The 13,106-nt window shown below is 33.6% G+C and overlaps 1 protein-coding gene across 2 annotated transcripts in view; it reads left to right on the forward strand.

Moving 5' to 3' along the window:
- EXOC3 (exocyst complex component 3) overlaps positions 1 to 13,106 on the forward strand; it is a 30,732-nt gene that overhangs the window by 1,114 nt on the left and 16,512 nt on the right. The window contains exons 2-5 of one of the 2 annotated variants that reach the window (XM_023495890.2): positions 3,711 to 3,820; positions 5,119 to 5,331; positions 6,416 to 6,635; positions 8,468 to 9,149. In XM_023495890.2, coding sequence (XP_023351658.1) covers positions 5,185 to 5,331; positions 6,416 to 6,635; positions 8,468 to 9,149 — 1,049 coding nt within the window. In that variant the 5' untranslated portion in view covers positions 3,711 to 3,820; positions 5,119 to 5,184. The remainder of the gene's footprint in view (positions 1 to 3,710; positions 3,821 to 5,118; positions 5,332 to 6,415; positions 6,636 to 8,467; positions 9,150 to 13,106) is intronic. The other variant, XM_003759570.4, reaches the window with a different exon arrangement.

Raw genomic sequence — 13,106 nt, forward strand, 5'->3', positions numbered from 1 at the left:
GACTTTCCTTCTTGATGTTACATTGTATGAGACAGAGCAGTAATGAATTGAATCAGCTACACCCAGGGAAAGAACTCTGGGAGATGACTGAGAACCATTACATTGAATTCCCAATCCCTATGTTTTTGCACACCTGCATTTTTGATTTCCTTCACACTATTTCAAAGTACGACTCTTTTTGTACAGCAAAATAACTGTTTGGACAAGTATACATATATTGTATTTAACTTATACTTTAACATGTTTAACATGTTTTGGTCAACCTGCCATCTGGGGGAAGGGGTGAGGGGAAGGAGGGAAAAAGTTGGAACAAAAGGATTTGCAACTGTCTATGCTGAAAAATTATCTATACATATATTTGTAAATAAAAAGCTATAATTAAAAAAAAAAGAAAGAAATTACATTGCATTATTTTGTGTATTCCCCACTTTTCATCAATAGAAATTCCTTTTTGACATCCTTTATCAATTTATTTTGGGTTTTACAATGGGCACATATAAATTGTTTTTGTCTTTAAGTGCATTAGTTAAAATTCTTTTTTTTTCCTACTTTATATATTTTTATATGTGTGGTTGTTAAGTAAATGGAATAGAAATGTAAATTATTGAAGGCTCAGGGTTTTTTTTTTTTTTTTTAATTTTTCTATACCCAGTGCATTTATGTGTAGTTGGAGCTTAATAGATGGATTGAATTGAATTGAATTAAAGGTTTTTATGTAAGGGAAGAATATGATCAAAATAATAATTTAAGAAAGTCTGTCCTGGTATTCTGGGGACTCAGTTGAGCTAGATACAAGGATTGAATTCAGTGATAACATCTGTGTGAATAGTAGTCTCACTATTCATCTTTAATTAAGGTTCTATATTAGGGAATTTTGTTTTTTTGTTGTTGACAATATAAATCCACGTTCAATTACTTTTTTCACTTTTTGCTGTTTGAATAGCAGTTCCTCCTTGTCAGCCATTATCTGGCTTTGAATTTTACCACAGATACAAAAACTTTACTATATCAGGACCATATGTCCCGATTTAATTTTTCCATCAGATTTTTATTTTTCATGATGGATTCATTCACTTCATTCTAAGGACATCTCAGATTGAGGCACTCATCAACAGTTTTGAATTGTATACTCCTAAAGGATAAGGTCTCTATTATATCAGTCTTTCTATCACAAGACTAGCACTGTGCCGTCTTTGGCACTTGTCCATGTAATCACAGCCAGTCATTTTACCTCTCTGGGACTCAATATCTCCATCTTTAAGGTGATGAGGGAAGTGGTTTTGGAGATCTTTTCTGGCTCTAAATCTGTCATCCTAAAATAAACATTAATGACTTGAATTAAATAAATACTCTTTCCTTCACGATCCTTGTTAAAGAATACAAGGACCATAATTATTTCATAACCAGGAATGCCTGAAAGCAGACCTATTCAAAGAATTTTTCTAAAATTAGTATGTAGGTAGAAAAAAATCTCTCTTTGAAAGGAAGTGGTTAATATGCATTTGCATTTGAAAGAAAAATTTAAAATAACTATATGATTTCAGACTGCAGAAGTTGTCTAGTTAACCCCCCTTCATTTTAAAGATGATAAAAATCAGCATTTGAGTCTAGATTTTCTGCATCCAAAAATAGTGTACTCTTTTCATTACATACTACAGGTCCAATTGAGGAGGGAATGTTTAAAAGAAAGGTGGGAAGATGTAGCAATAACAAGAAATTCTGGGAAATCCAGGCAAAATGTGATTGTGAAATGATTTGGACAGCAATGTTGAATGAATATAGAAGTCTGCTCCTTGAAGTAGATTTTCAGTCTAGAAGAGACGATATCTCCTTAGTTGCTTTGTGGGGAGGAAGGATTGAAAAATAGAAGTTCTTTCCGAGTCTGAGTGAGAAATCAAGACTGAAAAATCAATTCTTTTTTTTTTTTTTTTAAATAAAGCTTTTTATTTTCTAAACACATGCATAAATAGCTTCAACATTCACCCTTGCAAAACCTCATATTCCCAATTTTTTCTCCCTTTCTTCCCCTCATTCTTCCCCTAGATGGCAAATAATCTGACATATGTTAAATATGTTCAATTCTATACATATTTCTACAATTATCATGCTGCACAAGAAAAATCAGATCAAAAAAGGAAAAACATGAGAAAAAAACCCCACAAGCAAACTATAACAACAAAAAAGTGAAAAAACTATTTTGTGATTCCACATTCAGTCCTCATAGTCCTCTCTCTGGGAGTAGATGGTTCTCTCCAAATCACAAGACCATTGGAATTTGCCTGAATCACCTCACTGTTGAAAAGAGCTAAGTCCATCAGAACTGATCATCACATAATCATCTTGTTGCTGTATACAATGTTCTTTTGCTTCTACTCATTTCATTTACCATCAATTAATCAATTAAGCCTTTCTGAAATCATCCTGCTGTTCATTTCTTGTAGAACAATAATACTCCATAACATTCATATACCATAACTCATTCAGCCATTCCACAATTGATAGTTACCACTACAAAAAGGGGTGCTGTAAACATTTTTGCACATGTGGGTCCTTTTCCTTTTTTTATGATTTCTTTGGGATACAGGCCCAGTAGAGACACACTGCTGGATCAGAGGGTATGCATAGTTTGATAGTCCTTTGGGCAGAGTTCCATATTGCTTTCTGGAATGCTTGGATCAATTTACAGCTTCACCAACAATGTATTAGTGTCCCAGTTTTCTCATATCCCCTACAACATTCATTATTATCTTTTCTTATTATTATAATAATAATTATTATTATTATCTTAACCAATCTGAGAGGTGTGTAGTGGTACCTAAGAGTTGTCTTAATTTGCATTTCTCTGAGAGTGATTTAGAGCATTTTTTCATGTGACTAGAAATGGTTTTAATTTTTTCATCAGAAAATTGTCTGTTCATAACCTTTGACCGTTTGTCAATTGAAGAATGGCTTCTATTTTTATAAATTTGAGTTAATCCTCTACATATTTTAGAAGTGAGGTCTCCATCAGAACCCTTGGGTGTAAAAATTTTGAAAAATTGTTCTTTAGGGGAAGGGAACCACCTAGGTATAATAATCGCCTGGCTATTTTGGTGCAGTGGTTTGTAGCCATTTAAGGAAAAAAAAAGCCATCTTTGAATTATGTTTACATTATCATGAATGAATAAAGAAGCTTATAATAAGTGCTTATGATTATTTTGTACAAAACCTTTACTACAAATAGAAAAGTTTGTCTTTACTCTCCAAAAGCTCCCATTCATTTTAATGAGAGAGATACCCAAATGGAAGGGTTTACCTGCAAATCACATAGGAAAATTCCATAGTCCATCGCAAATATTAATGCCTCTTTTAAAAAGTTATTTCTTTTTTAATGTCATTTCCCCCAATAAAATCATTTTACTTTCTAATGTTGAACCTTTTGACAGTTTCAAGTACTTTGATGCCAAGAATTTTTTTTTTTGGGAGGGGGGGCAGGGGAGGTCTTCAGTACCTGACATTGTTGCAGTTGCAGATTCAATTACCAAGCTGATCTTTGCAGATATTGCTTCTCAGGATGATGGCTTTGGGCATAAGACTGAAAACATAGCTATTCCAAAGACATTTGGCTTCAAGGTCTTGACCTTTTTGCATGAAGGCTAGAGGCAAGCTTATGGTAAAGATGATGATGGTTGTATTTGCCTGACACATGATACATACTCTATTTCTTTCAGGCTACCTTGGGGCTTCAGCTGTGCTAGCTTGTCTGCCCTGTGTGTGTGGCAATTGATGGGGATAATTTCCTTCTCCAGAGGAATTACTTCCCTATATGATGGCAGTAAAGGTTAGTCTAGAATTACGAGCAGTGGTTTGAAAGGTATTGCTATTCCCAAAGCTCCCTGTGCTAAGTGACCTGTTTGTGATAGTTGAATAGCACTTGTTCCTGGTGATGTGGAACATAGAACCTTTTTCTGCACTAATTTTTCTCCTCAGAGATGGATAGAGGGTTTGGATGGCATTGTTATTCCCAAGGTTTTGAGGCTTAAGTCAGGATAATGGCTTTAGGCACTGGATTGGAAACATGCTATTCCAAAGGTTTTTGGGTTCAGTGTCCAGGACTGTCTCAGTCAACTTTGAGGAGAGATACTGGTCAAAGTGGTAGTGGTTTGACTTGTCTGACATGTGCTTCCTCTCCCAAGAATGCCTCTGAGAAGCTTGTGTAGTTCTGGTCCTTTTCTCTGATTAAGTATTACTAAAAAGAAGTCTTCATATTTGAATCATGACATTTTAGAGCCTGAAGTAATCTTAGATATCATTGAGTCCAACTTTTTCATTTCATGGATGAGCACCCTGAAAGCCAGAAAGAGTTAAAATGACCTATCTGAGGTCAAGCAGTTTGGTTTCCAAAGATCTGAAACACAAGGATCTGGATGTCTTTTAAAAAGCCAGAAATCTACTTTTAATGATTTTATGCACAAGATCTTAGAAGTTATAGTGTGTCAAAAGGCAATAAAACTGCATGAAACTTAAATGAAAACTAGGTTTTATCAATGAAGATGCATGTGGAACCCAAAGAGTTTATAGTCCCATATAGAAGTTTACATGTTTATAACAATAGGACAAAGGAAGTAAGAGAAAATATAAATCTCTACCTATTGGTATGGGAGGGGGAAAGGTACAATGAAGGTGAAGAAAGGCCAAAATCCCTTCTCTAGGGAGGAGCACAGCAATGGCAAAAGCACCATTCTGTTTCTCTCAGAACTGCTAGACTATGAAGATAGGATGGTCTACTTATCTATGGGGGGTCCCATTTTCACAAGCAGTTTCTCAGTGTAATGCTAGCTGCTTGTTTTGACACCCAAGGATAACCAGGATCTGGTTTGGGACACAGACACACATTCTCTCAGCTTTAGGGATGGACTTTGTCCCTGACATATTCAGGTCCTCTTGTTTCTGGAATTCTGGGTCCTGTGTTTCTGGAAAATGTGGCAATTCAAAAAAATAAATTCAGAGGACCTCTTAACACTCCTCAACAAGTGTAAGAATCAGTTATTTGCCTAACCAGTGACATTTGTTAATCAATTCCATTTCGAGAAGTCATTTTTGCAATTTAATAACAACTGCACCTTCATATTTCACCAGTGGCATTTAAATGATGGTGGCATGACGATGCTTTTCTAATGATGGTGGCATGACGATACTTTTCTAATGATGGAGGAAACTGATCGGGAAGCAGTAGCAACAGCTGTTCAAAGAGTAGCTGGAATGCTTCAAAGACCTGACCAACTAGATAAAGTGGAACAGTATCGTAGAAGGGAGGCTCGTAAAAAAGCCTCAGTGGAGGCTAGACTGAAGGTATGAAACCAGTGTAATCAAATGTGATGAGTTTCATTTTGGGATAAAACAAATGGTTTTATTTTTGTATTTAAGTTCATTCTGTGATTGAATTTAATGTATACATAATATTCTTAACTATGCAGAAAAATGTAATGGTGCCAACTTTGCAAACTCAGAATTTGCAATTATTTGGAAAAGAAGGGAATCAGTTTTCTGCATGAATTACTCATCCCTTCAACAGGCTTTTTATAGACCTTTACTAAGTTACTCTTTGTTGATTTAGATTGAGTTACTTAAAGTTTGTAGAGGCAATAAAAATGTTAAAGGTTTTTTAGTTTTATTTATTTATTTTTTTCAGACTGGGCTTTATTCCAGTTTGTCTGAATTGATCAGGTTTTACTATACTGAGTAACTGGGAAAACCAGCAGTTTTTCACATAACTTTTCAATATGTCAAGCATCCTCCCAATCCTTTTTACTACTAGCTGGACAAGTCATTTCACGTCTATTTGCTCTCAGTTTCCTCACATGTAAAATGAGGATAATAGTAGTAGTGCCTGGCATCTTTGCAAGGATCAAATGAGACAATAATTGTAAATCACTTAACACAGTATAAATGTTAGCTCTTATTTAATTAAGTCTTAGGCTCATTTCTTTGTTGTGACTGGAATCTTTTCATGTCCCCCAGTTATCATTATAACAACTTTTATTTTTCTCCAAAAAACTTAAATCTCCAAATTAACAACTTTGAGGGCCCTACAACATTACTAGTCCACCTTTGTGTCGCCTAATTGCTTTACTTTTCTCTAGTTTCCACTCTAACTTCTAATAGTGCAGCCCATCTCTCAGGTGGCATCAATAGGGAGCACAGAAAGTTGAATCATATAATTTTACGTACAAATGGTTTCTTTCTGTGGACCAAGTTCTTTTACAGGCTCCTTTAGATATGCAGTGATGATTATTGTCCTGTTTATTGATTAAGGAGCGCTGACACTTTCTGATGAATAGGAACCAAATTTATCTTTGGAGTTTCATGGATACTGTACTGTACTTGACTGCTAATGATTGCACTTAGAAGTTACAATGTCTCTCCCTCTATTTAGGCTGCAATCCAGTCACAATTAGATGGTGTTCGGACTGGTTTGAGCCAGCTTCATAATGCATTAAATGATGTAAAAGATATACAGCAATCTCTAGCAGATGTCAGTAAAGACTGGAGACAGAGCATCAACACTATTGAAAATCTTAAGGATGTGAAAGATGCAGTAGTACAGCATAGCCAGCTGGCTGCTGCTGTAGAAAATCTCAAAAATATTTTTTCTGGTGAGTATGAAACTTATTTAATATAAGTTTATGTTATAAATCATTTTTTATGGTATTTTACTTTTTCCAATAACATCTAAAGACAATTTTTAACATTTATTTAAACAAATTTTTAAGTTCCAGATTTTTTCCCTCCCTCTATTCCTGAAATGTTAAACAATTTAATATAGATTATATATATATATGCAATCATGTAAAATATATTTACAGATTAGTCATATTTTGAAAGAATGGACCAAAGGAAAACAAAATAGACACACAAAAAAGTGAAAATAGTGTGCTTCAGTCTGCATCCAAACTAAACTATCTTAAGTATAATGTAGCAGAATAGTACTAAATGCCCTCCATTTAATATAGGAAAAGTTTAACTAGCATTATCATCCAAATTGCATTAGTGCTTTGTCTCTTATTGTCTGGACCCATTACACTGTAGGTATTCCTTGATTTCAGATACTTTGTATTTATGGAAATCTCATTTTAAAGTAGGTTACTCTGTACAAATCTTGATTGCACATGCATTGCATTCTGATTGATAATATTTACCCAGTATTTATTCACAGTTTTGGATATTGATGAAGAATACTATCATGTGAGTGAGCCATGTTAGTGAGAAGTGACATATTTTATCTTTGTTAGGTTATATTAAATGACTGAAGCAATGAGATGCAAAGCCATGTAAAGAAGCACATATTGCCTTTATAGAATTATCACAAATTTAACTTTTCTCACAATTTTTAATCATCTCAAAGTAATGCTTATAAACATTGTTTTTGTCTTTATTAGGTAACTCCCCATGGACATTGCAAAAAAGTGTTGCTCTTCAAAATATCAATGCCACCTTCAAAGGTGCCTGTTAGGATAATGTCCCAGCAAGAAAATGAAGGAAACTGTGAAATTAGGATATCATAGAATTTTAAAATTAGAAGGAAATTGAAGTTATCTAGTCTAGGTTTTTAATTTAATTTTACAGATGAAGAAACTGAAATGCATAAAGCTTCTCGTTTTTTCAAGTTCACAGAGCTAGTTAATAGTAGACCTAGGAGCAGAAACTAGGCCATTTGATTTCTTGTCACACTGCCTTTATATATGGAACACTTCCCTAATGACCTTTCATTCTGTGTAACTCAAAGCAAGTCACTTTAAGGCAAGTCATCTTCAGTTTCCTCATTAAATAATTAAGGTATTGGAATAGATGATCACACAGGTGCCCACAGACTCTTAGATAACATACCTTACTTCGTGTTGCAATATAACAATACTTTTGTGTTGTTGATATTTTAAGTCAAGTAATATCTGTTTAAAAAATAATACCCCTTACTCTTTCCTGCTATTTGTGACATTTACCTTTAATATTCAAAAGAGTAGAAAAGATGATTTGCTATTTTATTTTTGCTAAATTAAATTTCTATCAGATAATAAAAATACTTTGCTGGCAACAAAGTAACCAGACAGGAAACTAGAAAACATTTTGTTCTTTTAGTAAGCAAACTAAACCAGAATTGGTATTGCCTTATTTATTTGTTTGTTTCCTTTGTTTGTTTAGTTCAGGCAATTGGGGTTAAGTGACTTGCCCAAATCACATAGCTAGTAAGTAATAAGTGTTCAAGGCTAGATTTGAACTCAGGTTCTCCTGATTACAAGGCTGGTGCTCTATCCAATGCACCATCTATTTGCACCTGGGATAGAGTTTTTAAGAGGGTGCTTTTTGGTCTTAATCTTCTGTAAACACTTTAATTTTGTCTAATCAGTCTGTAGATGTTAGTTTTTTGTTTAAATTGTTTTCCTTTCATTATTTTGTATACTATTTTAATTCTTTTTTTTCCCCTCCTTAGTACCAGAGATTGTCAGAGAAACTCAAGACTTAATTGAACAAGGAGAATTTTTGCAAGCCCATCGAAAGTTGATGGACCTTGAATGTTCTCGTGATGGCTTGATGTATGAGCAGTACCGAATGGATAGCAAGAATACTCATGACATGACTCTCATCAAACTTTATTTTGGGGACATGGAGAAACTTTCTGAGGAGTTAGGCAAGCAGCTTTGGATGGTTTTGCAAAGGTCCTTAGTTACTGTTCGCCGAGATCCTACCTTGCTTGTTTCAGTTGTAAGGATAATTGAAAGAGAAGAAAAAATTGATAGGCGTATGCTTGATCGGAAAAAGCAAACTGGATTCATTCCCAGTGGGAGACCCAAAAAGTGGAAAGAAAAAATGTTTAACATATTGGACAGAACTGTGACAACTAGAATTGAGGGTACCCAAGCAGATACCAGAGAATCTGATAAAATGTGGCTTGTTCGTCACTTGGAAATTATACGGAAATATGTTCTTGATGATTTACTAGTTGCAAAAAACTTAATGGTTCAGTGTTTTCCTCCTCATTATGATATTTTCAAAAAACTTTTAACTATGTACCATCAGGCTTTGTCCACGCGCATGCAGGAGCTTGCTTCAGAAGACTTAGAAGCAAATGAAATTGTTAGCCTCTTAACCTGGGTTTTGAATACTTATACAAGGTAAGGTGAAGTTTATATTTATTCACTTAGCATTTATTAAACAATTAATGCTGTGTGTTGTATGTGTGTGAGGTGCTAAAAGAATACCAAAAAAGTGTGATTTTAATCTATTAACATGTTTTTAAAAAATATTTTATTTTTCTGAACTTGATACCAACAAAAGTGAATATTTTCACATATAAAGAATAATAGAAGAGCATATATGAAATTAGGAATTTGTATTAAGTACAGCATTTTTAAAGTATATCATAAATTTGGCACATTTGTTGTAAAGTTCTCTTGCTTGTCTTTGAACTTCCTTCTTTTCTGGGCTGAACTTTTAAGAACATCACAGACATTCTTTTATTTATTTATTTTTTTAACATCACAGTCCCTAAATTCTTCTCCTTACAATCCTACACTTTTAACCATTTTTTAAACCCTCTCTTCAGAAAATAAACATAGTCAAACAATGCTAATCTACACAGTCAGGCCTCTATAATAACATTTCTCTATGTAGAGGTGAGAAGCTTAGTTCATCATTGGTCTTCTCCATCACATTTGATCCTTGCATTGATGAATATTCTTAAGTTATTCAGAGTTCTTTTCCTTTACAATATTGTCATGGTTTAAATTGTTCTCCTGGTTCTTACTTCATTGCATTAGTTCATACAGTTAATTTCAAATTTTTTTTAGTCTTTCTTTTTTATTATTTATTATGGTCCCCAAATATTCCATTACATTCATTTATCCTAACTTATTCAGTCATTCTCCAAGTGATTGGCACCCCTATATTTCCAGTTCTTTGCGACAACAGAAGAGTACTTCTATAATAATTTTGTATATTTGCATAAAGAAATGTTATTACCATTTTGTAGTGGTATTACTGAATCAAAAGGTGCCAATCCTAAAGTCAAAAAGACTCATCTTCCTGAGTTCAAATATGGTTTCACATATTTAATCTATACAAGTTACTTAGCCCTATTTGCCTCAATTTCCTCCTCTGTAAAATGAGCTAAAGAGGATGATGACAGATCACTCCAGTATCTCTGCCAGGGTAGCCCCAAATGGAGTCACAAAGAGTTGAACACAGCCAAAACAATTGAACAACAAAATTCTCATATTTCAGTGACTTTATCAACATTTCATACTTTTGTAGCTTCCTTAATCTTTCTTTTAAAAAAATGTTTTTTTTAAATGATCAGAAGTCTATTTTCTCACCCACCTCCCCCTAACCTATTGAAAAAAAAGCAAAACAAATTCCTTATAATACATATGTATAGGTGAACAAAATGATTTCCTTTGTGTACAAAAATATATCTCATTCTATATCCTAAATCTGTTACTTCTCTGTTAAAAGGTGGATAACATGTTTCATCATCAGTCCTCTGAAATTTCAAAATCTTAAAAACTTGTTTCTTTTTATAATATTGATTTTATAGTATAAACTCTTTAGTTCTGCTTTTGGTTCTTTTGGTTCATTCTTATAAGCATATCTCTAAAATAATTTTTCCTCATTTCTTACAGCACAATAGTGTAGTATTCCTTTATATTTATATATCACTATTTATTCAACCTTTCCTCTTTTGATTAGTTATTCTCTTAGTTTCCTGTTTTTTTCCCCAAACAATAATAAGCTGACACAAATATCTTTAAAGATAAGCTGACACAAATATCTTTATACATATAACATCTTTTCCTTTTTCTTTGATTTCATTTGAGTAGGCTTGCCAGTAGAATATCTTTATCAGATGATATGTACTGTTTAGTAACTTATGTATAATTAATTCCAAATTATTTCAAGAATGGTTGTACCTATTCACAATTTAACTAATAGTGAATCAATATATTTGTTTTTCCATAGTCCTTTAAACATTTATTATTTTCCTCTCATCTCAGACAGTATATATGAGGTAGAATCTAAAGAGTTGTTTTACTTTGGATTTCACTATTTATTAGTGATTTGGAAGTTTTTCCTATGGCTCCAGAGAGCTTGGGTTTCTTTCCTTGAGAACTACCTTTTATATAAAAAAAAACTAAACAAACAAAACTACAAACCCATTTAACAGTTGAAGATCTTTCCTTTTTCTTTATTATGTTATGCATTTGGAGCTTGTTTCTGGCTATAGTATAAGATGTTGGGCAAAACCCAATTTTTTCCAGATTGCTTTAGTTTTACCAGTAGTTTTTGTCAAATAGTAAACTCATATGTTTCTTTTAGTACTTAGATTTTCTGATTTTTTTTCATGATCAGCTTTTCAATTTTTTAATCAGTACCAAATAGTTTTAATGATTATTACTCTGTAATAAAGTTTAATATCAAATACTAGTAGACCTCCTTTCTTTGCTCTTTTTAATTATTTTCCTTGAGATTCCTGTTCTTTTGTTCAGAATTTTACTATCTTTTTCCAGCTCTGGGACATAATCTTTGGATAGTTTTATTTGCCAGTGATTAAGTAATTTAGGTAGTATTGTCATTTTTATTATATTGGCACGATTCAACCAAATATGCATGACTGTTAGTCATTGAGTATTTATTAAGCTCTTACTATATGCCAGGCACTATGCTGAATGTATAAAGAAAGGCAAAAACATCATCTCTCCCCTGAAGGAAATCATATGACCGGGACAAAATGCAAAATTACGTACATAATACATAAGGAAAACATGAAAAGTAATCTCAAAGGAAAGATACTAGCAGTATGGAAGACCAGGAGAGTCTTCTTAAAGATGGTGAGATTTGAACTAACAGCATTCTAGGCATGAGGGACATAGAGCCATGAAGTTGTTATCCTTGGTGAATGAGATGATAGTAGCACCCTTTAATAATAATGTATCTCCAGTTATTTAATTTTTTGATTATTTCTTCAGAGGGAGGAAGAGAGAGAGAGAGGGGGGGGGGGGTCTGTATGTGTGTGCACGCGCATGTGTGTGTGTATGTGTGTGTGTGTGTTTTATAGCTGGGCTCCCAAATATTATATACATTATATAGTTATTTTGAGTGGAATTTCTCATTCTATGTCTTTTTTTTTTTTAGTTCTGTTGGTAATATACAGAAAGGTCAGTGATTGTTGTGAGTTTATTTTATATTCTGCTCCTTTGCCAAAGTTATTTAAAACTTTTTTTACTTGTCTCCTCTGTTTATTTGCATTTACTCTAAGCCAATTAGGGCCGTAACAATGACCAAAATTGGGTTTGGCCTAGGTTCTCTTGTTGGCCAATCAACGGAAGCCAAAATGATTTGGGTTTAAGGCCATTGTCCTTAAGAAATATATCTAGTCCATAAATCCCAAGATATGTTGCAAGGTTTCAGTGATCAAAATTTACATTTCTTTGGTCAGAGTACCTGTAACTATGGATATAATATCTGTGTGGATAGAAAGAAGGAAAGAGAAAGAAGTAAGAGTTGTGTTGCCCAACTGACCAGTTACAATTGGATCACCAGTGGGGCAACTCCTCCTACTACTCACAGAGGTTGTTATTTGTCCTTTGTTCTAGAAGAGGACCATGACATCAGATTGCATAAGTCACCAGCCTCACTTTCTCCTCCAGAGCCATCTAGTGGCCAGGATGATTGGAGAAGACCCTGGATGAAGTGGGGAACCTTGACCTTTTTAAGCTGGGGTCTTAAAAAAAACAGTCCTATCTTTAAGAACTTTTTATTTTACTGGGGAATTTTATAAGTGAATATATAAATAAGAAAGTTTGAGGAGAGAGAAAGAGCACTAAAAAAAAGTTTTGCAGTTTGATGAATCCTATACTCTATGCCTTTTTCATAATAATGTTTTTAAATTATGTTGTGTTTCACTTATCAAAATACTTTTTAAAAAAAAAGCTCTCAAAAACAAAAACCAAGCTTATAGACTCTCTGTTAAGAGACTAAGTGCATCAGGAAGGCTTTCCTGTAGGAATTAATCATCTGAACTGAACATGGAAGAAAACTGAAAATCCTATGGATTTATAAGTCAAACAAGGGCA

Source organism: Sarcophilus harrisii, chromosome 1 (assembly GCF_902635505.1).
Source record: "Sarcophilus harrisii chromosome 1, mSarHar1.11, whole genome shotgun sequence".
Taxonomy (NCBI): domain Eukaryota; kingdom Metazoa; phylum Chordata; class Mammalia; order Dasyuromorphia; family Dasyuridae; genus Sarcophilus; species Sarcophilus harrisii.